General features: G+C 47.5%; 12 protein-coding genes across 12 annotated transcripts; 4 read left to right on the forward strand and 8 right to left on the reverse strand.

Annotated features, from left to right (window-relative positions):
* Positions 1-45: 45 nt before the first annotated feature.
* C8Q69DRAFT_505769 (putative peroxisomal membrane protein 2, pxmp2) lies at positions 46-1,040 on the reverse strand (the record flags this gene model as incomplete). The annotated part of the gene is made up of 3 exons (XM_028632737.1): positions 46-198; positions 309-725; positions 945-1,040. 3 exons carry the CDS (start codon positions 1,038-1,040, stop codon positions 46-48), a joined length of 666 nt encoding a protein of 221 aa, XP_028486532.1.
* A 273-nt stretch (positions 1,041-1,313) lies between these two features.
* C8Q69DRAFT_208069 (benzoate 4-monooxygenase cytochrome P450) lies at positions 1,314-3,786 on the reverse strand. The gene is made up of 3 exons (XM_028626154.1): positions 3,273-3,786; positions 2,551-3,174; positions 1,314-2,487 (listed from the first exon to the last, which is right to left on the reverse strand). The coding sequence occupies exons 1-3, from the start codon at positions 3,348-3,350 to the stop codon at positions 1,588-1,590; spliced, it is 1,602 nt and encodes a 533-aa protein (XP_028486533.1). The 5' UTR covers positions 3,351-3,786; the 3' UTR covers positions 1,314-1,587.
* A 437-nt stretch (positions 3,787-4,223) lies between these two features.
* C8Q69DRAFT_399716 (C2HC5 finger protein) lies at positions 4,224-5,873 on the reverse strand (the record flags this gene model as incomplete). The annotated part of the gene is made up of 2 exons (XM_028627869.1): positions 4,224-5,357; positions 5,469-5,873. 2 exons carry the CDS (start codon positions 5,871-5,873, stop codon positions 4,224-4,226), a joined length of 1,539 nt encoding a protein of 512 aa, XP_028486534.1.
* A 323-nt stretch (positions 5,874-6,196) lies between these two features.
* Positions 6,197-8,361, reverse strand: C8Q69DRAFT_461590 (kinase-like domain-containing protein). The gene is made up of 6 exons (XM_028630257.1): positions 7,918-8,361; positions 7,536-7,867; positions 7,289-7,465; positions 7,116-7,234; positions 6,887-7,055; positions 6,197-6,833 (listed from the first exon to the last, which is right to left on the reverse strand). The coding sequence occupies exons 1-6, from the start codon at positions 8,163-8,165 to the stop codon at positions 6,625-6,627; spliced, it is 1,254 nt and encodes a 417-aa protein (XP_028486535.1). The 5' UTR covers positions 8,166-8,361; the 3' UTR covers positions 6,197-6,624.
* A 3,000-nt stretch (positions 8,362-11,361) lies between these two features.
* On the reverse strand, positions 11,362-13,194 carry C8Q69DRAFT_497316 (putative transcriptional activator). Its single transcript, XM_028632281.1, has 2 exons — positions 12,783-13,194; positions 11,362-12,707 (listed from the first exon to the last, which is right to left on the reverse strand). The coding sequence occupies exons 1-2, from the start codon at positions 12,939-12,941 to the stop codon at positions 11,784-11,786; spliced, it is 1,083 nt and encodes a 360-aa protein (XP_028486536.1). The 5' UTR covers positions 12,942-13,194; the 3' UTR covers positions 11,362-11,783.
* A 788-nt stretch (positions 13,195-13,982) lies between these two features.
* Positions 13,983-15,104, forward strand: C8Q69DRAFT_505774 (putative GNAT family acetyltransferase; the record flags this gene model as incomplete). The annotated part of the gene is made up of 1 exon (XM_028632738.1): positions 13,983-15,104. The coding sequence occupies one exon, from the start codon at positions 13,983-13,985 to the stop codon at positions 15,102-15,104; it is 1,122 nt and encodes a 373-aa protein (XP_028486537.1).
* A 543-nt stretch (positions 15,105-15,647) lies between these two features.
* C8Q69DRAFT_505775 (putative metalloreductase transmembrane component) lies at positions 15,648-17,975 on the reverse strand (the record flags this gene model as incomplete). The annotated part of the gene is made up of 1 exon (XM_028632739.1): positions 15,648-17,975. One exon carries the CDS (start codon positions 17,973-17,975, stop codon positions 15,648-15,650), a length of 2,328 nt encoding a protein of 775 aa, XP_028486538.1.
* A 1,163-nt stretch (positions 17,976-19,138) lies between these two features.
* On the reverse strand, positions 19,139-20,451 carry C8Q69DRAFT_461598 (hypothetical protein). Its single transcript, XM_028630258.1, has one exon. It carries the CDS (start codon positions 20,179-20,181, stop codon positions 19,606-19,608), a length of 576 nt encoding a protein of 191 aa, XP_028486539.1. The 5' UTR covers positions 20,182-20,451; the 3' UTR covers positions 19,139-19,605.
* Positions 20,452-20,497: 46 nt separating this feature from the next.
* Positions 20,498-21,741, forward strand: C8Q69DRAFT_461599 (hypothetical protein). Its single transcript, XM_028630259.1, has one exon. The coding sequence runs from the start codon at positions 20,654-20,656 to the stop codon at positions 21,518-21,520; it is 867 nt and encodes a 288-aa protein (XP_028486540.1). The 5' UTR covers positions 20,498-20,653; the 3' UTR covers positions 21,521-21,741.
* Positions 21,742-23,123, forward strand: C8Q69DRAFT_430337 (ribosomal protein S5 domain 2-type protein; the record flags this gene model as incomplete). Its single annotated transcript, XM_028628481.1, has 1 exon — positions 21,742-23,123. Exon 1 carries the CDS (start codon positions 21,936-21,938, stop codon positions 23,121-23,123), a length of 1,188 nt encoding a protein of 395 aa, XP_028486541.1. The 5' UTR covers positions 21,742-21,935.
* Positions 23,124-25,528, reverse strand: C8Q69DRAFT_461601 (putative signal peptide peptidase). Its single transcript, XM_028630260.1, has one exon. The coding sequence runs from the start codon at positions 25,204-25,206 to the stop codon at positions 23,347-23,349; it is 1,860 nt and encodes a 619-aa protein (XP_028486542.1). The 5' UTR covers positions 25,207-25,528; the 3' UTR covers positions 23,124-23,346.
* Positions 25,529-26,069: 541 nt separating this feature from the next.
* C8Q69DRAFT_485832 (putative peptidyl prolyl cis-trans isomerase) lies at positions 26,070-26,666 on the forward strand (the record flags this gene model as incomplete). Its single annotated transcript, XM_028631859.1, has 3 exons — positions 26,070-26,102; positions 26,153-26,194; positions 26,253-26,666. The coding sequence occupies 3 exons, from the start codon at positions 26,070-26,072 to the stop codon at positions 26,664-26,666; spliced, it is 489 nt and encodes a 162-aa protein (XP_028486543.1).
* Positions 26,667-27,229: the final 563 nt, after the last annotated feature.

Consider the following 27,229-nt stretch of genomic DNA (forward strand, 5'->3'; position numbering starts at 1 on the left):
ACGAATATCAGAATAGTAACGAACGCATATTTCTTCCCCAGGTCCCTAAACTGCCGCATATAGACTGAGATAGACACCCCATATTACGCCACATGCGCTACCGAAGACGACTCGTCTATCGACAGGGACGACGGTGTACATCAGAATCGACACCACGGGACGGAACTTGGAGCGAGCTACAGTTATAGGCCAGAAGTCCTAATATGGAGTTAGTACCTCTCACGCAGCGACATCTGTGAGATTTGAGATATGACTAGAGCCTCTAATCTCACGAGAATAGGAATAAAGGAATAAACACGTATACATACCTCGCAAATGAGGTCCCAGATCGTAGACAAATTCGCGCCCTTGAGCAGATTAATAAGGAAAATAAAAATGACGATGTTCACAAAACCCGCGATCGTCTGATCCAGCATGAATTTGATAATAAAGTTTCGCATTCCAGAATTCGAACCTGTTGCTGGAACCGCGTCCCGTGCAGGTTTCTCCTTTCGCGGAAGAACATCAGGCGGTGGAGCGGTTGGTGTCGTGAAGAAAGCTGGCGAGGAACTGACGACGGAGGAAGAAGAAGGAGGAGATGCTCGTCCTCGTCGCCAGCCTGCGGTACTAGGGAAGCCGGGGAATTTGGCTTCCACGTACCTCTGCCATGAGAAGTTCATGGGAACAATAATGACGGCATATGTGACGAATTGAATTAGAGCAATGACGTTGAGAGAGAGCGGTTTCTGAACATGGGTGTTAGCTATGATCCTTCCTAGAAATAAAGCTTTGGCTATACATATTATAGAGCAAAAGGGAGATGGAGAATTGAAGCGTTCATTGGATATGTATATCAAGTGTACACCGCAGTATGCGCATGCGCCAAGAGGACAAAAAAGCTTCCACTGTTGAAATATACAAAAGGGACAAACCGAGGGAAAGAAATGGAAAGTGCTTATACATACGCCATGCTTATATTGATCAATCAATTGAGCAAGGATATTCGAGAAGGCGTTGAGGATGGCAGACTGAATGAGGGTGACACCCAAGGGCGACAACATGGTCACGGTAATGGCTACAACAACATGCCGCAGATGCAAAGTAGATAGCACTCTACATCAGGTATGTAGCTGTCCCATCTTTGGAGCAGGTTTTGATCTTATTTATTGGGAACTGGGTGGGTTTTGGTCGATCAAACTGAAGGGGGTGCGGGCGCGGGGACTTAACTAAAATAACGCACGCGTCTCAGGTGTGAACGTGGCCTCTCAGTCCCTCACCCGCGCTTATTTTGACATCCAAAGTATGAGAGTGATCAGCGCTGATCTCGTGCTGGATAATGCGCATTTGAGAATATAAACATGATTGATATTTCTTAAATTGTGTATCATTATCAGCTAGTCCTTGCAAGCAACTGCAAGTCGAGCGCCCGAAATCTAGGGTGCTCTGATCTGCTAGCAACACATCGCGGGAACAAAGATGGTCACAATAATATGTAAACTCCCGAAAACTAAGTATTCATCCTATGAACTAGTTATAGTTCAATCATTTGGAAATGAACCCTCCTACCATACATCAAAGATATCTGTGCTGCTTCAAACACTTAGCTAACTAGACACCCTCGGCCCTCCTCCGAATAAGCACATTTGGCCCATTCTTCTGACTTGTGAAATGGTCTACCATGGCAAGATGTCCATGTTTATCCTCACCAATCCGATCTGCCAACGAAACATCGAACAAGAACATCATCCGCGCGATGGTTAGTCTAAGTTCCATCAACGCCATGCTCTTCCCGATGCATCCTCTGGGCCCGATACTAAACGGACAGAAGGCTCTTCGCGCAATCTCAAGTTCTTCTTTCGTTGTCTGCCATGAATTATTTCCTGTCTGGCAGATAGCTCCATCGATCCATCTCTCTGGGACGTACGCCAACGGCTCACGGTAGTACGCCGGGTGTCTGTGAATGGAGTACGTGGGAGTTCCACAGTTTGAGCCTTCAGGAAGGAAGACGCCATCAACTTCGGCACCTCCTTCCATGACTTCACGGGGAATGGCCCCGGGAACGGCTGGTGTGAGACGCATCGCTTCATCAATGCATGCTTTCAAGTATACCAGCTCATTCAGCTTCGTGCCGGTGATGATCTCTTCGACATCGTTGAAGTTCTCTCGAATTTCTCTCTTGAGAGTCTCCATGGCTTTGGGATTGCGAACAAGGTAGAAGATCGTAGACGCCAGGCCTGTAGAGGTGGTATCACTTCCGGCGATCATGAGCACATTGGCTTCACCCCAAAGCTCCTGCGTTGCCAGTCCCTTGCCGGTATTGGGGTCCTTAGCATTGAGGAGGTAGTGGAAGAAGTCCTTCTTGGCCTCGTGGCCGGCCTGGGTTCTCTCTTTCGCTCGTTGGTTGGCCTCAACGCGGGAATTCATGATGAAATTCCATCGATCCTTTGTGAGCTTCCTGATAAATATCTTATCCAAACCCCAGCGGTCTAATGGCATCCATAGTCCACACTAAGGTATAATATTGTCAGCTTTCTCGTCGAGCATTCACTACTTAGGAAGATTCAAACATACCACATAATGTCGATAAGCAGCTCTATCAACCAAGGAGATCATCTTCCTCCTCCCGATTTCAATTAACATATCGAAGCTCTTCCCGAAACATAGTTCACCCATGACATCGTACGTCAGATATCCGAACCAGTCAGCCATATTCCATATAGGAGCACCGCCAAGTTGCCTATCAGATCTTGTCGCATCTCCATGAAGTTCGCCACCCATAATCGCACAGAACTGACGAACATGCAAGAGCATAACATCTTCCATGCCCTTGAGTGCGTGGTCTGAAAATGCCTGACTGAGCACACGCCTCTTTCTACCGTGTACGGTCTTATCGATTACGTTGTGGGTATTATACACCCCCTTGATGGCCGGGAAGGCGTTGTAGAAATCCGCCTTCTTGAGACGCTTCCCATGTCCGTAGATATCATGTAGCCCTTGTGCCGTGTTCACAGACACGAAGTTGGGCGCTACTCGGACATGAGAGCCGTATTGCTGATGGAGGCCATGTAGCCAGATATGTCGATCTCCTTTTAATCCATGGTAGAGCTGTACCCAGGGAGTTACCGTCGCCAAGAATGGACCATCAATATGGCGCAGAGGATGGAAGAATCTGTTATAGAGACCGTATCCAAATATCTGATGTTAAAATGTATACTTAGCTTCCAACCCTTTTTCATGTCGAAGCAGTTCGTATACGCACAGGTGGACGAACCACGGTCGAAAGTGAGACATACCAGAACTCCAAGGGCAAGACATAATGCCGTTGCCACCCCCTCAATGGATAAGTAATTGACTAAGGGTTGCACAATCATCTGGAATTTGGTCGTGTTGTCGCTGATCTCAGAGGGAGATCCGAAGATAGCCGACGGAAAGCGGCGGAGAGAGCTTTGAGCGGATAGTTCCCCACACTACAAGCAGTTGCAAGTCCGGGGTTAATCAGAAGGAAGAATCGAATGTGAAATGGTTTATTTGGTAGTCGTCTTTAAGAGGAAGCCATGGGGGAAGGGTCTATCTATATACTCGTTCGATGCTCGGTTACTCACGGCGGACTCTATGCTTCCTATGGCACCATGCTGCATGTAACGACTCTATTTCTTGCGGCAGATTGGCTGCCTGAACCAAGGATAAGATATTAGAACGCCCGAGTCAGCATATTTTCTTATTTCTCTGTCTGTGCACCCTTCTCGGGTATGCCGGAGATATGCCATAATCTCACACGATAGTCATATAGTTGTAGAGAACCTAGAAAGGCTCATGCAACAGCAGATGCAAAACCACACGTGGGACTCGTGTCTCTGTGTGCACTGGCTGCTATTGTATCTTACCACGGCTTCTTATCAAAGCCTCTAAGCAATCGAAAATATCCAAGTTATCCCAACCGCAATACGGACAGCGCGGGCGCATCAGGAAACGAATACATCCGTTCCCTGCATGGAAGTTACCGATATAAAACCGATATTCAGCCCGAATTGGGAGTTATAGTAGCCCACTGCAACGGAGGACCGCAGTCGAGTCTCCATTCGATTTGCAGTCTCTGCCCCAATATCGACCTACCTTCAAGTCACAACTGGAGGCCAAGTGAGCAGAAGGTATATTGTTGCATGAACGTGTCGGAGCTCCACGATTTGCTCCTTGATCGGCAGCTCCGCGTGGTAAATCAAGTGAATATCCCTTCCCTCTATACCCTACGTCGCTTCGCTCTCAGTTCCATATCCATGCAATCCCCCATCCAAGATCCACTGTTCGTTGTCGTCGTTATCATCCTGGACGCGTCTCCACGTCTGCGTCCTCTCCTTCCGCGCGTGGGCCACAGGCTCCTTTCCCGCTGGAGCCTTCCAAACTGGTCTCACCAGACCACCAGCTGCTAGGAGAGGATTCTTCCCAAAGGCTGCACCGCTCGCACTAGTCGTTGCTTGATCCCCAGTCTCCTGGGCAGCGGCGCGAGCGAGCTCTTCCTCTTCCGCATCTTGCTCTTCTTTTTTGGAGGATTCTGCTGGTGAAGACTGGTATGTCCTCACAACACGACCACCCTTGATATCAAGGCTCATGACCGTCTTCTTCCTCTCCCATTCTGGTCGCGCTTTTTCTTCCATTTCACGTAAAATCCGCTGTTGCTTCTTCAATGCAAGCGCCCTCTGTGCAGGGCTCATCCACAGCGTCGAAGCTACATTTGGTGTCTCAAAATCAGCAGCCTCATCCACAACTTTTGTACGCTGTGCATTTTGAGCTTGAAAGGCGAGGAGCTTGTCGCGGTGAGCCTTGGCAGCTTCAAGCTTGCTTGAAGATGGACCTGGTCCCGGCCCGCCATCGTGATGCAGACTCTCATTATGTGCTCTCATTTTTTCATTGCCACGTTCCGCCCGAAGCTCTTTGATCATACTCTGTATATCCTCGGTAGATATGAGCGCTGCTCCACAGAAAGAGCAGGGCTGGAGACCTTCCAAGGCGCAAATAATCTTCCCGCAACTCAAACAGTTGGGGGCAGGTGTGAACAGTGGGTGAAGTGAAGCATTACAGTTGCACTTTCGCTGTTCTTTACTCAACGTTGGATTTGTAGACACCTCCAGAGCCGCGATGGCTGCCGTCAAGTCTTCAATGTTGCCCGTCGTAATAGATTGCTTTCCAGGAGTCGAGGTACCGGAACTAGTGTGCCGCGAAGATTTCGCCGTTCTAGATTTCACATTAGGTAGATAGTCTGATATCAACGGGCCAGCGGCCGAAGGAGGCGCCTTCGTGCTCGATTTTGGACCGGGGGACGGATTTTGTGAGGATATGAGCGATGAAGCATTCGGGGAAGCAGATATCGTAGTCTGCGGCAGCTGCAGCGCAGCAGGCTTGTCTGATAATGCCAGTGCGTCAGATAGCGACGCGCTAGCTCCAGGAGCTCCCATATCCCGTTTATTGCCAGTCGAAGAGCCAGGCATATATACCTCTTCTTTATCAGACTTCATATATCCACCCGTAACATTTCCGTAATTCTCCGGTCTTCGCGGAGGGCCAGCGCTATGTAAGGGCGCCTTTGTCCTCTTGTTTTTCTTCTGTACATTCCTATGTTCATTTGTCTGTCGTCCATTACTATCGTGTCCACCAGCTGCTGGCGATGCGCTTCCCGACTCTCTGGGAGGAGTCTCGCCGCCTCCCCGTCGCGAGTTGAAGGAAGAGATAAACTCCAGTGCCGCAGGAGAGTCGCCAAGGAGGTTCTTCAGATGCTCCGCACAGGCATCTTTCGACAGACTCGCAGAATACGTGATTATCTGCGTGAGAGACTCCTCATCGAGTGGAAGGAGCTGGGAGAGGCGGGGGACTCCCCATGCGACAAGGTCCGTTCCGGGCATCGTAGTAGCGCAGGGATTAGGAACAATCAGAGCGGAAGGGTGAGATAGATGGTGTCGTTAGATAAAACTAAATTGAAAACGCCAGCATTCTCTCGTAGCAGCTCCTTGAACTATCGAGACTGCTGAAGCTGTAGCTTTTGTGGTTTGTGCTTTGGAGCTGATGTTCTCCGGACAACGGAGATGCTTTTGCTGTGGCGTTTTCCGCTCCGCTGACTCTGCACTAATCCAGTTTAAGCTTTAAAGGCTTTTCCAATATAAATGCTGAAAATACCTATAGATTTATGAAAGATATACAAGATCAATTGTAGATACTTTTAAATTCTGTTTTTTCTATAGATATTTAAGATGTATGTTTGCAAAGCGAGGACCTGCAAATTCCCTATTGTGGTTGGTTTTGCCGTCCCAGGTAAATAGTCTCCCGATACGCCGTCCTGTAAAAATCGTGAGCTTGGACAACAGTAACAAGGGCTTGAGCCACACTGAATGGCAGTTGATAGGGGAGATTGCCGCATTTGAGTCTTTCAGAAACTCAACTTAGTTCCAGAGTAGATATAGTTTACGATATATACACTTGCTCCGTAATCAATCAGTATGGCACTGACCTTCCCAAAGCCCTCAGGGACAGCTGCATGATGCTGGACAGGGCGACCTTGGTGCACCATATTCCTAAGCAGGAGTGGAGAAGTTGCTAATGCATATTGGCATATTTCAGACGTGCATCCGAAACCCTCCCCCCACAGCTATTTCCTGGCTACAACAGATTAAGCCATTCGTGTTGCAGCAGTTCTGCCGCCGATTTTCGAGACTCGGGATCGATTGCAAGCATGCATCTAAGGAAATCGACGAACACAGGGACTTCAGCATCGGGCATATCGCGAGGTTTCAGGAAAGGTTTTGTTGTGCCGTTTATCAGATGTTCAAGGCTTGTGGGTTTCAAGTGCCGAATTCGACGAAGATTCCCTGAAACCAAGCCACATTAGAATGACAACATCTAAGATGTCAGTAGGATATACCTTTTTCGTCAAAAAAGTGCGGTGCGCGATGCCCCCTTTTAATGAACTGAAGTGGGAACGGGCCAAGGACCTCCATGATCCTTGCCAGGTGATCGTCTTCAGCAGTCCATGACCCAGTTCTCGATGCCTCACCGGAGAAAGGAATTATTCCTTGAACAAACTCCACGATCTGCAGATAGCTGAAGTCAACATAGGGCAAACTGCGTCGTGGTCAAGAACTGATACTTACAAGGCATCCAAGACTCCATATATCGACTCCAACGTCCCAAGGAGCGCCGATAGTCACCTCGGGTGCCCTCATAGCGGGCGACTGGATTAGGTCTGACAGATGTTTTTCTATCCAAGACGCTTCAGATCAGTTAATTATATATCCGAATGGAAGCAGAAAAATGGCCCATTTACCCACGCCGAAGTCGATGATCCTGACATGAGGCTTTTGCATTTCCGAGATGAGCGGGGTCGAGATAACCTCCCGGAGTGCACGTCGATGATCGGTTCGCGGGGGAACTGCCGACAAGTACTGGGCAACGGCATTGTTCGGACGTTCCAGCTCGAGAAGGATATTCGTTGGTTTTAAATCTATCCGACCGTCCAGACAACGTCAGCATACAACAATAGTCCATATATTCAAGGGCGTCTTAGGGGATACCGGTATGAATGATGCCACACTCTCTGTGGAGGAAATCGAGCCCAAGCAGAAGCTGCCGCGAAATCATTTTCATCGCCTTCACGGGTAGTTTCCCATCTTCGTATTTGGCAGCCTGAAAATCCAGATGATGGCCAAGTACGTCGAATACAAAACACACATGATCTCCATTAGGCCCTTTCTGTTTGAAATGGTCCAGAAGACCTGACACATAGTTGCGACCTTCGTGAGAGCTTTTTCCAGAGATCTCCAGGATTTTCAGTAGGATTTCTCTCTCGAAGATATTATGAGACCCGCCGTAACAGTCCGCCCTCAGCACCTTGAGTGCTACGAATCTCTGATGTCTAAGCCATCGGTTAGGTAGTTTCGCGGACGGGCGACTTACTTATAATCCCTAGCAAGCCAAACTGTCGAATACTGTCCATATCCCAACTTCCTCAGGACAGTGTATTGACCAGAACCGAGGGTGTCACCTAGGGAAATGGGATGGAAACCCCCGGCTTTGTAATAGTCTGGTTCTTCTGCGACTGGGTATGAGTTCACACGCTCTAATGATGCGAAGTGAGAAAGTGACCCAAAGAGCTTCGTTATCCGGGACCGAATGTTCGTTAAGGACGCTTTTATTGAAGTCATAGTTTGACGAAGGTGACACAGAATATGGGACTCACAGAGAAGAAACCCATGGCGGAGCGGAGATAGTTAAGTACATTACGACGAAGACTGCACGTGACAATGCAGCTGAGGCCCTTTACAATATAAACATTGAAAATATAGATTATTAAAAATATCTGAGATCAATTGTAGATATTTAAATTCAGTTTTTCTATAGATACCTTTTAAGATGTAAAGCGAGGACCTGTGAATTGCCGCTTGCTGTTGATTTTGCCGTTTCCGGCATGGTCGCCCGATACGCCGTATCGTAAGTAAACATCGCCAGTATACTTTCTCTCCCATCTTCTTTTCCTCGAATCACCCCAAATATTCTACACCCTCCTCGTTTCATCTACACCTATGGCTGCTACTAAACCCCCTTTTTCCCCATCAGGAACCCTTATAGATTAGTCAGATCTTTTCTAATCATGCCTTGACAGGGAAGGACAATAACGAACTAGCGCGAGCAACCAGGACTGCCAAGCATACCTAATCATGTGAGGCTACAACATTAGGCGGTGAGCTCACGAACAGATCAAAAGGGACCATTGTTTCTTAAAGGGGCTGCGAGAACAAGAGGGTATCTCTATTAAATCATCCTGTTTCTGTCCTTTAAAGCAAGCAGCTCGCTTACCAGTATTATGATGCTGAGGACACACCCTCTTTTATAGGAAGAGATCACTTACTCTATCGCCTGAAAAGAAGAAGTTAATATTCTCCACCGGCTGAAATATTATGACTAGTAATATAAATTTTTTGCTTATATTTCTGACAGTCGCCGCTAGATCCAGGTTATCGTTGCTTATTATTTAGGATTGAGATTACCAGATGATTATAAAGTAGCTGATATAGCAGACTGGCTTTATAGCAGCTTCAATATATATATACCAGTAATAATTAATAACTGGAAGTATAAACAGCAAAGAGGCCAGCGTGTTATTCTTTAACTACCTCTTCCCTATTATATAGGAGAATCTTTCTATCCAGGAAATGGAGACGAAAAAATCTATTATAAAGCTGGGACATATGCCTGGCTGTAGGACAACTGTCCTAATATACCGATCCTAAGGCTTTATGGCTTTGCTTTATCTACTGGTCAGACTGTATAGCTCCCCATCTAATCTCTAGCCTTTATATAAACTAATAGAGATAATTAATTTACTTATATTAAGAATCTTCCCTTTTTTAGTATATATTTCTAATATCTATGTTATCGGTTATTATTATGCCTTTCCCGCCCAGTTCCTACCCGTTATATCTCTTATTCCTTATCTTATCTACTCAATTAGAGAATAATCTGTACTGGATACATATTTATTGAGTATATTGAAGGGACTATTAGGGAAATACTTTTATCTATATAGAGATAAAAACGCGATAATCCTGGGTTATACTCAAATCTCTTTTATGATCTTTCTCAAATTTTCTTAAGTATCTCGTAACTTTCCCTACCGAAAATTGGGTCTCTTATTATTGATAATTATGGATTCTTGCAGTTAAACAATTAGCCTCTTTTACTTAAGATTTAGGATCTAGAGAATAAGCGCATTCCAACTTATATTGCGCAAGACTATATATACTGCACTGTTGAATCCTACATTATAGATATTCTTGGTGCCTATAATAGTCACCTTATACACCAACCAAATGCTATTAATAACTCGGGAGACTATATATATTAAGCATTAGCTTTAACAGCCATACGGGCTATTCTACCTTTATTCTTTTGGCGAGAGTTCTGCCGCGGGCTATTTACTTTGTCTTTTACCAATATTTATCTGAGCAATATTTTTGTCAATAAAAACTGGCATATTACTGCTCTAGTTAACCTTAAATAAGTATACACTCGGCCAGTAAAGCTGATAAGGACTCCTACTTAGCTTATGAATTAGGCAGTAAATAAGATTGCGGAGATATTAGATAAGTACAATAAGATGCGTGCTGAATTTATAGAAATTCTAAGGGCTAAAGAAGACTATTCTAGATTTATAGGTCTTATCGGCAATAATTTTAAGACAAGACTTTTAGCTATTATAAAGAAGGGCTAGAAATTAGGCATATTCTAGTATTTACTTGCGCTTGCTAGTCCGACCAGTTTATTCTTGGTTTTTTATAAGCAGATCCAGCCCAGATTTCTTAGATATTGCCGGGGTAATAATAACTCTAATACTTTTCACTAAGTTATGCTATAGTATTGGTTATAAGATTTCGTGAGAATCGGTATAAGGAAGCTCTCAGATAAAAAGGAATATAACATTTAGCTTAAGGAAGAATTTCAAGAAGAGTGATATTAAAGGTGGTCAAATTTTGGAAAAACGTTGGATGGATTATTATAGACCTCCGCACATAGTTATTTGCTCTTTGCGGGGCCTGGGTCTTCAACCTGCTTGAACATCTCTTTGACTGCTTCCTCAAACTTTTGTTTTGCTTTCTCATTCTTAGACTGCTCTTGGTATTTTTTAGCTGCTTCGGCGAAAAAAGTAAGTTATTGTAATATTTTCAGATCTGAGCTTAGCCCGACAGTTGCCTATTCTGCTTGCTTATTGTTGGATTAACGTCTTTCTGTTATTATAGCTATAAGTAGCTCTATATCAATGCGGGAACCTTTTCTGGCTAGAATGAGCGTATATTGCCAAAGACTGGTCGAACTCTCTCTATTTTGTTTCGCTCTCATATGCGGACAAAGTGAGCGGGAAATCTGGTTAGAGCATTTCCGTTTCTGAGTTAGGTAGTCAATGAGGTTTAGTGAGGATAAAACCAAATATTGACCCTGTTGCACCAGGGCGAAGGGTGGATAGCGGGACCATTTCGAAGCATCCTCAGTGAAGCAAATAGGTTTGAGAGAACAGAACCAGATGGTCACGAGTGCGACTGACGTGTCTAGGCAGGGGCACCAAGGGTCCAAATGCAGCTTCATACGCAGTAACTTGATATATGATTACGTGAGCTATCTAGTCTCAATTTCCCCTCCCCTCCTGGGTATATAGGCAGTATATGCTAGGTATATTTTTGTATATAATACAGCACTAATCAGGTCGGGCGGGTGATTAGGTCAGTAGGAAATTACGTTACTGCTAACTAGTTACTAGTTACTACTACTACTACTACTACTACTAACGAAGCAATTAGCTACTACAGCTCAATATTTTACGTGTTATTGTTGAGACTACAATATTACAGACAAATAGAGAACAGAAACATCATCATAATTCCAGCAGGAAGTTTGGCTAAGAATATACAGTACCATGATTCAGCTGGACCACAGGAAGTGCAGTCACCCAACGCCAGGTTGTTGTACACCATACTCTCTATACAAAAACCCTCAAAAAAGGAAAAGATTGAACACAAAGCAACAGAACAAACCCCCCAGCATGCTGTGACTTGCCAGCATGGAGACATGACAAGTCTGTAAGAAATTTCCCTGCGACGCCTCATATGCTGGTATCTTCAATATCCTCGTACATGTGCGTAGTCCCAAACGGGCGTCTTTTTCTCGAAGTTCTTTTTTACCAATGAAAAAGGGCAAAGAAAGGAAAAGAAAAAGAAAGTAAAGCGAAGAAAACATCGCTGCTTCAATGCATAGACTGATCTCGTGTTCTTTCAGTCCTTTGAGCTGCTTGCTTCCTTCTTGACCTTTTTGTCGGAAGCTTTAGACTCAGAATCCATAGCAGCTGCCGTGTCTGGGGTAGTGCCATTTCTGAGTTTGCTGGCAGGTGGAGGCTTTTTACCTGCCATCTTCTTGGGAGTAGGATTCGGCTTCTTCTTTTTCGTGACGGCCGAGATAAGATCATCTTCTCTCGGTCGTTTCGGCGGAGCTGGATTGGGAGTACTGGCACCGCTGTCCTGGGGAGTCCTGGTTCGACCTCCGCCTCTGCCAGAATAACCCATGCATCGATCCATGTGCTGTGAAGTTCTGGTGGCAATGAAATAGCGAGGGCAGTGCGGGCACTTGACGGTGGGAATCTCCCTCGCCTGTGGTATTTCCGTGAAAGAGCCAAAGCCGTCTGGGGTGGAGGGTGGACTCGAAGCAGGGGTATCGGCATTCTTCTTTTTCTTGGCGTTGGTCTTGTCTGTAGCGAAAGGATAACCGTGAATATCGATTCCAGGCCTGTTAACCGGTGGCATCCTCTTGCAGTACTCTCGGAAGGGGTCAGGCGGAGGACGAGCACCAACTCCTATCGTAGGGTAGAGAAGGCGTGGCAAACGGCAATCAGGGCAGATGATTTCCTTGGTGGTCTTGAGCGGATTGCCCTTCAGATAGACTTTTCCATTATCGTATATCGCAGCATCTGTTTCGATTCTGATATTCTCGTCTGAATTGTTTTCAGAGTCTGCGTCTCCGGGCTTTGTCGCGCCATTCGTCTTGGTCCCGTTCTCTTGCCGAAGTCGAGCGGCTTCGTCTTCGGCTTTCTGCCGCGCAACAGTGACGGCTGATCGCATGCGAGCCATCTTCTCGTCACGATGGACTTGCGCAACCATGTCATAAATGATGTTGTAGAATGTGTCATTAAGAATATCACTCGTCTGGGACAGTTAGAACCGTTCCACCCCATATTCCCAGCTTGCCATTCTTCGCAGGATTGAATCCGGAGTGCTTACCAGCTTCGCAATGGTGCCTGCAGGCAAAGGCTTCCCATCCTCTCCGGCCATCTTCGCGAGTTCTGGCCCAGCCATCTCCGAAGAATTACTCGAAACTGAAGAAACCTCACTGTCAGATAACATGCTATCGAGCGATTGCAGGAATTTCTGGTGATCCATTGTGTTCTTTTGACCAGCAAGAAGAACCAAATGACCGGCAGGAGAGCGTAGATATTGGGATGATGCGAAGAGATAGGGAGGTAGAGTATCACGATGGGCATTCTAAGCAGAGAGGCACAGAAGAGGTATAATATATTGCAAAATATACAGTGGCAGGGGAACACTCCATATTGGATGAATGAATGCGAATGCCCATCAATAGGTAGTGAATGATCAATAACTCCTACTCACCTGCTTGAGGAACAAAGCAGAGACTTCACCCACCACTGTATTGCGCCGTGCTCAAATCAGCGCAACAAGAATGCGTCTCCACCGCAATAATAACACCTTCACCACTCCCTTTTTATCTGTTCCTTGGGACAATGCTAATCCTCCATGTGTTGCGATATCTGATTGATGTTAGGGGCTGCCTCGACGGTTGCAGCTGATTGCCATTCACAGCTAGCCTCGACGCAGCTCGAAGGCCAATGGATACGACGGGATACGGAAAAGACTGTAGGCGTATTCGCGACTCGGTGGCAGATCGGACATAGGTCACTCTTGAGCGAGTATCGCGAATGAGGGCCGGAGTTGTATTCACAGCTGCCAAAACCGTCCGCTAAAGGCCGGTGGCTGCGGCGACAGGCACAGGGGTTAGTAAGTAAACAGCCAGGAACAAGTTTCGGCGGTAACGAGGACAGCTCACCAGAATTCCAAGCTGTATCTACCCAACAAAAGTCGACACCACCGATCCTCCAGCGTTGGACGCGATGTCAGGATCAGCCCGATGCGGAGAGAGGATGAGGATGGGCTCTCTAAAGTCCGCGCTCTTTGCTTTCTCCGGGGCTCCGACCTTCTCAGTTTGCTTCCCGATCTTATCTTATCCATCTCCGCATCGGCACTTCTGCTTGCGTCGATGCCTGACGCCTCGCAACACCCCTCATTCCATCGCCAACATCACAACTTCATTCACTCTTTTGCGCGAACTGATGGACTAAGCCCCCCTCATATACCGACCAGGATCATTGAGAGGACTACCCTCTCTCTCTACTCGCGAGCGCCATGGCCTATCAATTCTTCAGATCGCAACAGCAGCCCAAGACGCCAACATCACCTCCTCAGGTACCATCGAGCAGCCTCAATTCCTCGAGAAACACGAAGCCTCCGATACATCCACCTCCTGTCATCTTGCCAGGGTCGTCGTCTTCCTCTTCCACACCACCAACAACCGTGGACACCGCGTTTCGACCTGCTCCATATCCGCAGCCCATTGAGCCAGGCTATCCTACCCCGCATCCTCATATCACCATCGACCCGGTCCGCACAGCTCATATACCTTCCCTGAGCCGTATTACAGGCTTGCTTCTGCCTATCCGGTATCCCAGCTCGTTCTATACCGCGACAATCACCGACCCGGTTATCGCGTCATTATCTCGCGTCGCGGTCTACCATGGTCACCCAGTGGCTGCTGCCCCCGAACGAGCATCGATTACTGGCCGCGATGACACAGCTTCTGGAACAGGAACAGATAAAGTCATAGGGGGGATAAGATGTCGTCTTGAGCGACAAGTCCAACAGACAACCGGGTCAGATGAGAAAAAGTGGAATGACCCACGAGAGCCGACGAATCTCTATATCCAAACTCTCCATCTTCTTTCTCCGCACCGCGGACATGGGGTAGCAGCGTCTCTACTAAATTCTCTACTCTTTTCCACGCCACCTTCATCTGGAGTGAGGCCTCCCTATCGCGTCTCTGGCCTCGTAAAACACTACAACATACGCAGCGTCACAGCACACGTACACGAAGCGAATGATGAGGGATTGCACTGGTACGCTGCGCGGGGCTTCAAGGTCGAGGATGGGGTTGTAGAAGGGTACTATCGGAGACTCAATCCCACTGGTGCTAGAATCGTAAGATTAGAACTAGACTGGGAAGACGACGACTATATCCAGACGAAGGAGGAGGGAAGAAACGAGTCTACAACTTCCTCATCCGCCCAACAAGAAGTCGATGCGGGAGAGAAAGAACGGGACGACGGCGACGATGACTGGGAAAAGGTCGAAGCTGAGGATGGTGATGACCAAGAAGACCACGGGATAGAGAACTTCGGTGACAGTCACATTTTGGATCCTGAAGAGCTTCCCAACCGGAAACGGAAAGCAGATTCCGAGCTTCATGCATGAACACTTTTGACGTATTATGTTTTCTTCTTTTCTTTTTCTTTTCCTTTTGTTCGACATGCATACGATACCCACGCTTGTACGAGCATCATCCATATCAGGTAATGGCTGCTGGTTAGAGTATTCAGCCCTTCTGGCTACGGATTTTTTTTTTCATTATAATAATATTCTTAGACTTTTTTGTTCAGGTCACTATCATAGAATAGAAATCTTATAGCCTGGGAGCCATTGTTGTATATCTAGATGCATGACAAAAAGAGGATTACTATACCATTGAGCCCAAATGCAGGATATGTAGAAAGTATCTGGAAATTGAATTTCACGGGTATCCTAAAAACAGAAGCTGACAAAAGAGATCCACATGCAAAACCCCCGGCGAAAAAGAAATGACAATAGATGAAATATGTACAAACACCATAACTATACCAGTATGTGCACGTTGGTATGGTTCCTTTCCCACGGTTCTGAGACCGTCAACGACTCTAGACTCCAAACCGCGACCCCCATTGTACTGTACACTAATCTTGAGAATCCATATTTTCTTATTCATAGGGCATAATTCTCAGCATGAAGGAAAATCTCGTCCTTCGAGGCATCTGTCAGGACCAGTCGCTGCAGTCCCGCCACAGTCCTGGCAACTTCGACTCTCATACCCGGAGGCCCACATACGAAAACGCACGTGCGGCGACCGAATGTTTTAGACATCTCTTTAAGCATAGACGTAATATTCGGTCTCCCATATTCAGTCCGCCAGCCGTCTTTCTTTTGAGTGGGGAGAAAGGCGAACCGCGGCATGGCAGTCAGAGAAGACGTCGGAGAGGGGAAGCCGAAGTTGAAGGAGTTGTTATAGTTATTATACTCTGGCTGGGCCGACATTCCTGGATCTCCATAGGAACAAAATGACTGAGCTGAAAGTCGTGGATCCGCATAGTTATAAGGTGATTGGGCTGCGAGTCGCGGGTCCCCGTAGGAATGGTGAGGATGGTAATAGTTCGCAGGTCCAGCGGGCTGTGGGATGTATGCCTGCGGAAGAGAAGTGATAGCGTCCTCATTCTCCCGACGCAGCTCCTTTTCTCTTTCGGGGTCACCGGCTGCCTCTTCTCGAATCAAGGCGGAGTTGCGTTTCTCCCAAGTCTCTTGCAAGGCCTCATTGACGGTGTAGTTAAGAATATCATTATGGGCTTGGAAATGGGTCCCAAAAGCCGGCACATCTTGTCGGTCACCGGTAAGAAAGAACTGACAGTGAACGGAGTTTGGAGGCGCAAACTCTCTGCAAATTCGCAATTCCTCTTTGAACCATTCCATGATCTCTGTGCTTTTCATGGACCAGACAATTCGCACTGATTTCGTCACAGCCTTTCCATCTCTCATTTTCTTGATCAAGTCGAGCAATTGACTAGCGATGGCTGTTATTCCGCTGCCTCCAGCGAAAAAGACAACGCCGTCAAAAGCTGCCATGTCACGTTGCATACCTCCATATGGGCCGTCTAAGAATGCCCTGTAGGTTTTATACGGACCTTTTCTTATCGCTGTTTCAAGGACTTTGCGGGTGAAACCCCCGAAGGGCCGAAACACGAGTGTCATATCCCGGTATTCTTCTCCGTAGCTTGATGGGAAATGGTCCGAATATAAAGATGAAATAGTAAACGGATGATTCTCAAACATGGAGATTCCAGGCATACGTAAATAGACGTACTGGCCTGGCCGCCATTTCATTTGTGTGGGAATAGTGACCTTGACAGCATTTTCCGGGAGGATCGTCACAGCTGATTCCTCTCCGATTAGCCAAGACCACCGGAGAGGGCGCATCCAGTTGAGGTAGAATAAGCGAATAAGACATGTCAAAAGCCAGATTGCCACTGTGGCCCAGAGATAGTTCCAGGACGTGAGAAACCCCTTAGAGTGCCAGAAAAGCATCGCCACGAATATAATCGAAACTGGTAGGTGTAAAAAGACGAAAAGTTCGTACATCCATGCGCGCAAGACTGGTAGTGAGTGGATGCAAAGGAACGCTAGAGGTACGAATGCTGCGATTCCGGTGCCGTATATATACATGTTTGTCGGAAAGTATGGCTGAAACACCGGGAGAGCTCCATCCGTCCAGATAGGCGTGATGTAGAACGGAATCATGTGAACTAGGCTGAGGAAGAGACATAAGTATCCGGCCCAACGATGTAGAACATTAAGTCTTTCGTGGCCAATGCCAGTGAGCATAGTGATCAGATTGGCCTTGGTACTCAGTGCAACGATCCAAGGTATCATAGCCACCGCAATCATTCCAGCTCGAATGGCCAATGGCGGGGAACCAAATCGGATACTGGGGTAGTATAATGGTTGAGGCAAGAAGCAATATAAGGTAACGAAAGCCAGTGCGGCAAACACGATAGCCACCACGCCTAGCGATGGGAAAACAACTTCAATGTGCCAAATTCTGAGTACAGGAAGAGGCCTGTAGAAGATCCATCTCACAAACGCGATTGTGTTGTTCAGTGGAGCAATAGTGGAAACGGTCGATTGTTCTTTCTGTGTCTGCGGGAGAGGTCCACGAGCAGGGAAGAATTGTCTGGACGAGCTGTCGGTAGCACCGCTTGTGAGCTCAAAGTCGAATCCAGGAGAAATTTCATGCTGCGGGTTAATCCTCTCTTCCTTGTATAATCCCATTCGTATTTTGTCCCCCCAGACATGATATATTCGGATAACAGTGGTGATAGCGAGCAGCACTACCGAGAAATAGACCCATCCGAGAGCATATTTTCCAGATTGTGCCCACGGATCTTCTTTGCTTGCAGCGATTTGTTCCGGAGGGCTCGAAGCTGTAATTGGAACGTTGATACGCTTGACCAGAGACGCGATCGAGTGGTACAGACTGGCCATAGCGGAGGTTTCGCCCATTTCATCGGAGAGATCTAGTACGTTGACTCCTCGGCACTTCCGTACAATCATAGACGGGAACGCATGTGTACCAGAGCCGATGATCTTCTGAGCTCCTGATGACGGCTCATGCCCGCATATGCTCGCGTCTGGATCTTCTATCCTTGAGTATTGAAGCGCTCTTGAGGGCTCGACGCTTGTCCTGCTTCTCGTAAAGGAGTGAGCTGTGGCGTATGATTATTGGGTATCTTGTAGAACTGGCTAAAGTCTCCCGAGAAGGCAGAGGAAGTGCGGGAGTAATTATCGTCAAGGTATTCGGTATGCTGTTGCTCGATCCCTGTCTACAATTGTGAACAGACGAGGTAACCGAGCATCGTGAAAATACCATTCAAAAGTACGTCGAAACAAGACGGAATCGATAAGCGTCCGGGGCGGTTGGTCTAGATGTATTCGGCACCGTACGGTATGGTGCTCTCTTCGACTATAAAGCAGAGCGCAAGACCACGAGAAGGCTGATACTATGTATGACACTCGGTACCGGAAGTCGCGCTGTCGCCAGAATGCCTGGACAACGTGATGACCGGAACTTTGTCCGAATGCTCTGACGAGAAGAGGGTCCGTCGCAGGCTTTAGGCGAGTGTGATATCTCATCTCAGTCTAGATCCCCCCGTAAGCAGACAAATTATCGCACAGATATTCCCTTTCTTCCCCAGAGGAGGGTGGCTCAGCATAATTAATCATCCTTTGCAGCGTGCATTGGTCCAGTCTTGCGAGTAATCCCATTCTCCCTGTGGAGTACAAGCTATTTCGCCCGCATCTATGGCACGTTCGCATCAGTTGACCTGCAGCCTTCTGCAAACCCTGTGGACGGTCAGGAATTGGGCTTCGCCTCTCAAAATCGAAAACGTCTATTCAGGACCGGGACTATCTGCAACTCTGCAATGCCCAGGAACAGAAGAACATTGGGTTCCACGAGTGATAGGATGGCCTTTAGCGCCCACCTAAGCGGCGCGATCGAATAGAGATGGAGTATCCCCCTTGAGAAGTGACAAAGGTCCGGGCTCGAGCATTAGCGGGAGTTTAGGCCGTGATAAACTGGGGTTAAGATTTCCAAGTGGACCATGGCGTCTTTGTTCACTAAACGAACATTAGTATTCGTATTGGATACACGGAAGCTGGCAGGGCGGCCGCGATGTTAGCGAGACCATTCTGCACGGACACTTCCGCTCCTTCACTAGAGTAAGTACAGAGTACTCCATACTTCGGGGCGTTGCTCGGCCTTTCGGGTGCTCTTTATCTCTAGTTCTCTACCCTTCTATGACATGCAGCGAAAGAATATATTCAATAGTAGGCACTGTCCCGGTTAAGCTGACATTGCAGCAGCCGGATCAACGTTTCGATCTGATTGTTCAGTCCCGGTACTCCTGTAGAACTGTCAGATAACGGCGTCAGTTCCTGTAAAACCGTACATATAGTTCGGATTTCGAGGGACTGTTATCCGAGGACTGGTATAACGCGTTCATTTGATCATGTTCCATTGTTGCAGACGGATGATAACCGTCGAAAAAAGGCGAAATCGGAGCACAGTCCATTCGCCTTATAAAATGAAGGTATCCTCCCCTCTAAGACAAGGCTAGGAGTTTGGATCAAGGACTCCAACCCTCTGCTTCAGATAGCTACCCTTAGCGGATCCTTTTTTCCCCCTCTGTCCAGGAGTTCGGACAGTCTTAGAATTCTTTATTGCCCCAGACCATACCTTCAGCTGTTCATTATCTAGCTTCAGTCCGAATTGTTTGATCAGGCCTAGGAGAGTGCTGTCTCGTTCAAGGTCTTTCGGCTTGATACAGAGCGCTTTCTCGAAGATTGGTGCAAGGTCATGGGCAGCGCAGACGCGGAATTCACCGCTCTCAACTCGCTTTTTCATTCGACGTTCTAGACGTTCATTGAGAGTTTCTGAGATAATATCACTAAGAGTTTTCTTATCCTGAACCTTTGTTGTCTTTAGTTGGTTGACCTCCTCTGGGGTGAAGTATGGTAGACAGAGGTATGAGCTGTCTATCACGTTGTCGAGACGGGCTTGAGAGTCCTTTTCTTGAAAATTTCGAAGGTCCCAGAGGAAAACGTGTATTTTATACCATAGGAATGAATTCGAGCGCAAGTCCTCGATACTGTTATCGCTAGTTTCGTTCTCAGGAGCGTTGAGCGACATATTAGCCGATGAACTGCGACTTCGCAGTTGATGGAACTCGAGAGAGAGGAAGTTAGGACTGGCAGTAACGGACCGACGCTGCAATATTGTTTCTCAAATGTATTCGAACGATTTCTCTGCGCACGTCCGTTTTTTGAAATTGATGCGATGTATTAGGAAGAGTATTCGGCCGAGCGCCTCGGTATACTTGAGGATTTGTATGGTTCGGCGGACAGTATGAATGCCATGGTTCAGCCTCTCAGGCATCAAGCAGACGTAATTGATATCCCATCGCTACATATTATGTGAGATTACTCACAATACAAGGACCATGCTCGTGGAGCGTCTGCGGTATAACATTTGGTGGCCAACCATCGTCATACCTGTGTAAGAATGGTATTTATTTCCACTGATATCCTAATATTTCTCTTTGAATGAACTCCACACGAAAGAGAATATTGCAAGCGAAGAGGAGAGTGAATACCCACATAGAATGCCTGCTAACATGGACCTGGAAGATGCTATTCTCAATGGCCTCCCACCAAATACAAAGCAGTATGAGTACAAGGGATTGCAGAATTTGTGGTCTCTAGTTTCCCTGGAGCAAGAGCGCTTCCGCAGGGACAAAACGGGAAAGACCAGCCAGTACATGCTGTTCACCAACATTGAAAATCAAACATTTCTTCATGACTTTGATATTTCCAAACATAAGTCAAGCTGGCAACTCCTTGATTCCTACTACCCCTTTGCCCAGGTACTTCTCGTCAGGATGCTCACATACAAGGATCATGAGAGGGCACACATGGCTCTTGTTAACCTGATGATCTTCAAGCTATCAAGCATGAATGGTGCTAATCTGGAATTGGACTGGACTGGAACAGCCGATATCGCGACACCTTCACGAACTAAGAGAGCTGACCAGGAGGTTGCTCCCCAAGAAATCCCTCCTGGTAGGTCAGATCAGTGGCCAACCCTGGTGATTGAAGCTGGCTTCTCCGAATCAAAATCGAAGCTTGAGTCGGACGGGAGATGGTGGCTAGTGGAATCACATGGCGACGTTAAAACAGCTCTGACAATTGATGTCAATCGGAGGAGACCAGAAATTGTTATTCAGAAATGGGTTCCCATTTGCACTGGACAGAACCGCACCCGGAGCCAGATTTCACCAACTCTCCAACAGCAAGTGGTTCTTTCAAGACAGCACGATGAGCAGGAGGCCACTGTCAGCAATGGGCCCTTAGTTCTTCCATTTCAAGACCTGTTCCTTCGACCCCCGGGTAAAGCTGAAAGCGACATAGAGTTTACGGACAGTGATTTGAGGGAGCTCGCTGAGATGGTCTGGAAGAAGCAAAAATTCTGATCAAATTGATATTCTATTCATGTATCCACTTCATGTTGCGAGACATTCGTCGAGATGTGAGACCAACCGAAACTTTGCGGATATTATAAGATCACAAGCTGGGTAGGGTGACATATATCATAACGGACCGATTCAAATATTTCCTTGTATGATTACATCAATGTGACGGCCGAAGTATTGCATTCCTTATATATCGGGATCATCGATTGCTGCCGTGAGAGTGCTTTCGAGACCGAAAGTGGTGGCGCGAGAGCTCAAGTCTAGGTCTATACTCACCGCCTTTCGATATGAAATTATTCTGCCGCAAAATGCTCTCTGTTCTGCGACAGAGATTAGAGATCCGGATAGCTTCACGAATCCTCCCTCTATTGCTGGGAATATCACTTCTTTCAGAATAGGTCTTGAATAACCCAGCATGGCTAGTACGACAGGGGCTTCCAAGCCGTCATCTGCGATCCCTCACCACCCACCTTCACTCTCTCTGCCGCCGTCGCAATTCGCCAGACTCCAACCACATGCTTATCTCCTCGCCCACTTGTCACCTCCTGCCTCGAGTAATCAGCCTTCGATACGTGCCAATGGCCGCGCACCATCTCAATTTCGCATCACGTCAGCGAACGCAGGGTCGTTGACGCACGCGAATGGTAGCGCCGTCGTCAGAGTCGGCGACACAGTTGCAGTTTGTGGGGTACGAGCAGAAATCCTGCACACTGAAGACATCGCCGCATGGGGAGTATCTGCATCGTCATCTGCAGTGAAAAAGAGAAAGACTGGAGATCCGACAGACGATGTGGATGAGGAGGATGACTCGCAGATTCGAGACTTCGACTTACTTGTGCCCAACCTGTCCTTGAGCACAGGATGCGGACCAGGCTTTATACCAGGAGCCGCACCATCTACACTCGCACAGTCATTGTCACACCAGCTCCTTTCACTCCTACACACATCTCGTCTTGTGCGTGCGGAAGACCTTCGCATCTGGTACGAGCAGCCGGACTTCCTCTCCTTGGACCGACATAATGAGGAGGAGATGGAGACGGATGAGAAAAAGCATTCGGGGGCTTCAAAGAGAGAAATCAAAGCTTTCTGGGTTCTCTACATCGATGTGATGATTATTTCGTTGGCCGGAAACCCCTTCGATGCCGCCTGGGCGGCTGTACTGGCTGCGCTGCGGGATACAAAGCTACCGAGGGCATGGTGGGATCTGGATAACGAGATTGTTGTCTGCTCGGATGAGCTATCTGAAGCGAGGAAATTGACATTGCGAGGAATTCCCGTGGCCAGCTCCTATTCCGTTTTCGAAGCGGATGCTGCGGCTGCATGGAGGGCCGTCGTTATCCCGGATGTTGACCAGGAGAAGGAGCAGGCAGAGAAAGTCGCTGGCCAGAGATGGATCCTTGCAGACCCTGACGCATTCGAGGAAAACCTGTGCCAGGAGAGTGTGCGCGTTGTGGTAGATAAAGACAATGGAGGGAAGACTAAGATCGTGAAATTGGAGAAGAATGGCGGGCTAGCTGTGGATAAAGAGGAATTGAGGAAGCTCGTTGAGCTCTCTACACAGAGATGGGAACAGATCAAAAACATGTTGGAAGGGCTGAGGTAGTCTCTGCCATTAGGTTTAAAGTCACTAAAGCATACATAATGATACCACTATCCGATATATCCTTTGCTCATAGAACACGAATGATACATCTACTAGTCCGCTAACCTGAACTCCGGATTATGCAGTCTGTCATGATAACAACGGCTATCGTACTCATGACGTTTTACTACCGTTGAAAAGAAATGAGATTAAATAGAAGTAGTGTCAGTCTTCAAGATTCGAATTATGATTGTTGTCCTCTGGGGCTCCGTCGAAGCCTCTTAGTCGGGGGTTCGCCATCACGCGGCACCACAGAGGTTGAACTGCGTTGGCCAGAATTGGTCTCTGATTCCAAATTTCCCTTCTGTCGAGACTTCTTTCTCCGGGGCAGAGAGATAGAGAACAGGATAAGTTCGTCAGATTTATCATCTTCATCACAATTCTTAGAGGATCTGCGCGTCTTTTCTGAAGACTCGCCCTCTGAGTGCTCGGTGCCTTGATCTGTGGCAGAAACGACATCTTTTGTTTCCGACCTTGATCCGGTAGTATTCTCAGGCTCCTCAGATAAAGCTTTAATGTCACCGGAAAGCAGACGAGAAAACAAGCTTCCCTTGGGTGCTTTCGGCTTCTGCTCATTGGCCTCTTTATATTCACGTTTCTTGGCATCTTCTTCATCTTCCTCTTCAGCGTCGGAGAAATTCCACATGGGAGTGATCTCTCCTCTGAAGAAGGCGGTTCCCCATAGTGAGATAAGAACACCCGGAACAAGGTATAAAAGCGCCGGCTGAGCATGGTTTGCGTACTGCATGACAAGTAGTGTAGCAATCATACCAATTATGTAGCCAATCAGACTAGCATGGAAGTAGACCTTCGGGAATGACTGAGCATCATGGTAAGGGGGCTCCAGTTCGGCAGCTTGCGTAGACTTTCTCTGACGGGCCCAGAACCGTTCACCCCAACCTCCAGTCGCAGTTTGATATCTAGGCCTTATAAAGGTTGCTCCTTCACCTGCCTCTTTCGCGATCTGCAGACCCTTCTTTCTGTAGTACAGAAAAAGATCGAAACGTAATGCCAGTCCGACCATCATACCGGGCACCACAATATCACCCAGACCCAGCATTGCCAACGAGACGACATCTGGAGCAGCCCCTTCAGCTGGCGGGCGTGGGAATAGCAGTTTGATCGGAACATCAAGTTTAGTTGCGACAGTCACCATCAGAGGAGTGAAGAAAACGAAATAAATATCGTAAAGGAACAGAGAGCCCAAGATCAGTGTTCCCGTCCAGAAAGTCGACGGAGACATGAATTGCAAAGCACCATAGCAGAAGCTAAATCCCAGAAAGTTCGTAAGCCACCAGGGCTTTGTCACGAAAGCAAAGTAGCCAACGGCGCATAGTGCAGCAAAGCCGCTTAGAATGTCAAGTATCCCGAAACGACATTTTATGTCTCCCACGCGGCGCACCCGTAATCGAAACTTAGCCTTCTGGTAAGCGATACCACGACAAGACCAGAGTATGTCTCTGGCCAATTTCGGCAGAGGCAGCGCCGACAGAAACCCTGGAAGAGGTGACTGTCGAACCTCGCCAGCACTGGTGAAAATGTGTTGCGATTGCTTGACTTTCCAGATCTTCCCAGCATACTTATATCGTGAGGGAAACAGAAATGATCTCACCACTAACAGGCTGTCTTTCAAGAAGGCAATGGCAAAGAATAGTCCCATCTGAGAGAAATAAAAGCTCAGGATCTTATTCAAGATCGCTGGGTCTTCAAGCCATTTGATGACGAGATATAGCCCTCCCAGTGTCAACCCTGCCATCAGAGGGAACATGAGTGCATCCGATGGCTCCAAGCCCTCCATTTTTTGAATGGGTCCTCCTCCCTCTTCCTCATTGTCTTCCTCGCTACTTGATTCATGTTCCTTCTTTCGAGATTTCGAAGGCTTCGCAGCTGATGACGGTCGTGACAGCGAGGCGTGAGAGCCGATGTATATGGGGAATAGGGCAGATATAAGAAGATGTCCGTATGTCGGGAGGAGGGGTTTGAGTATTTCGAACTGGTAAATCGCTTGCCCAAGGAACTCCGCGAGAGGACTGACGGCGGCCATCGCGGGCTGTCAGGCCTTGCGGGGACAAAGCAACAGAGCAGTAAGGAATGACGATGCACAAGAAAGTAACGGCAGCTCTAACGTATGCGACTGATATTTTCTCCAGACTGTTCGCGTTGCGATTCAAGCCATGTTTTGCATATGGGTATAAGAAAGCTTAGCTCAAGCTCAGCTTTGGAGTTGCCTGCGGACAGAGATCTGGCCAGTCTCCAGCTTGTTTACCTAAGGCAGCAACCCTGTCGTCAATCGGCGCGCAAAACAGAGCTCCAAATGTTATTCGATAGAAAATAAAATAATATCTTGGCTGATCCATGTGCAGTATTCTCTAGTAGAGAATTTTTTTGGGTCTTATTGACCCAAATATTTACGTGCAAGCTTTGCTACTGCAGAAGTCTTCGTCATCTTCAGGCGCCGTATCGCAGAGCCATGGTACTTTACTGGGCCCCTACATACTGGCAATTGTATCATTTTTCCTGCTTATATGCTAATCAGGCTTATGCGCTCTGGATATGGGTTGTGAGTTTTTTTTCGAAACTAGATAATGTGAAAATGTTGCTCATTTATGTATGTCGTACAAGGGAGAAGTCAACACTAGGTCTCAGAACAGATTAAATGATACTTGTAGACTCTGATTCGAATCTGAGTTCATCGGTCCTCAATGATAAATATTAGGACATGTAAAGTGCACATGAATGTTGTCACATTTATCTTGCTTCGGTGCTCTAATCGCTATACTGAAGACATGCCAAGACCCGACGACATTTCTCGCCGGTAGTGACTTGAGATTCTCAACGCTCTCTTCGATACCATATACGCACACGATCAAGAATATCTCTTTCCACTACTTCTGAACACGACTAACCATGGCGACCGATGTGGCCTTCGATACCTCTATGGTAAGGACTTCTGACTCGGTACCCCGCAGTTCATGACTGACCGAGCGCAGGGTTCGTTCACCGTCGAACTCTACAATGAACATGCGCCAAAGGTTCGTACGCCATAGCACCTATGAAAGAGTATATGATCTGATATTCTTGGTCTTGCAGACTTGCAAGAACTTTGCGACTCTCGCTCAGCGAGGCTACTACAACAACGTCATCTTCCATCGCATCATCCCGAACTTCATGGTACAGACTGGCGATCCCACTGGAACCGGTCGCGGAGGCAGCTCGATCTACGGCGAAAAGTTCGAGGACGAGATTCATACGGGATTGAAGCATACTGGGGCCGGGGTTCTGAGCATGGCGAACAGTGGTCCTAACACGAACGGCAGCCAGTTCTTCATCACACTCGCGCCCACGCCGTGGTTGGATGGCAAGCACACAATTTTTGGCAGAGTAAAGAGCGGCATGAGAGTGATACAGCGCATGGGTCTCGTCAAGACAAATGCGGAGGATAGGCCTATGGATGAAGTGAAGATCATCCGGGCTAGGGTCGTGGAGGAGGGTGCAGAGGAGTGAAGCAAGATATCACTTAGACGAGATCAGGATCTCGATTACTGGACCAGACCTGTCGCTCTTGTTTATACTCAAAGATGCGAGGATTGGGGGCCTGAATGCTGTCTCTCATAAGAACGCAGAGCATGTCCGCCGGTAGCATGCGGCAGCCACATTCGCACGCCGACCAGAACAAACTGCCGACGGTGCGATGAAGTTCTTGGGAATACCACTACGAAGCTCCATGGTTATTGGAGACTGTCACTATACAGCTGACAGCAGGCTGCTCAGCAGAATGTATCACCACAAACGAACCGCTCCCATCAAATGTTACCATCCAGAGCAGCAGATACAGGGTGACTAATATCCTCTACCACTCCCATTCAGCAAGACCAGTGAAGGCTCGTTGATAGATAAGCATACTGCCGTGTGTGAATGGCAGGCTGCCTGCGCGAAGCGCCGGGAGTGGTGTGAGAAGGAAAACAATAATCGAGGATCATTATTTTCGCTGAAATCTTCATGTTCGGGGCTCGTACTAGCCTCTTTAGGTTTGGCGTACGCCTGCCCAGGGCCCCAATGTATATTTT

This window comes from Paecilomyces variotii (assembly GCF_004022145.1).
Source record: "Paecilomyces variotii strain CBS 101075 chromosome Unknown C8Q69scaffold_3, whole genome shotgun sequence".
Lineage (NCBI taxonomy): Eukaryota > Fungi > Ascomycota > Eurotiomycetes > Eurotiales > Thermoascaceae > Paecilomyces > Paecilomyces variotii.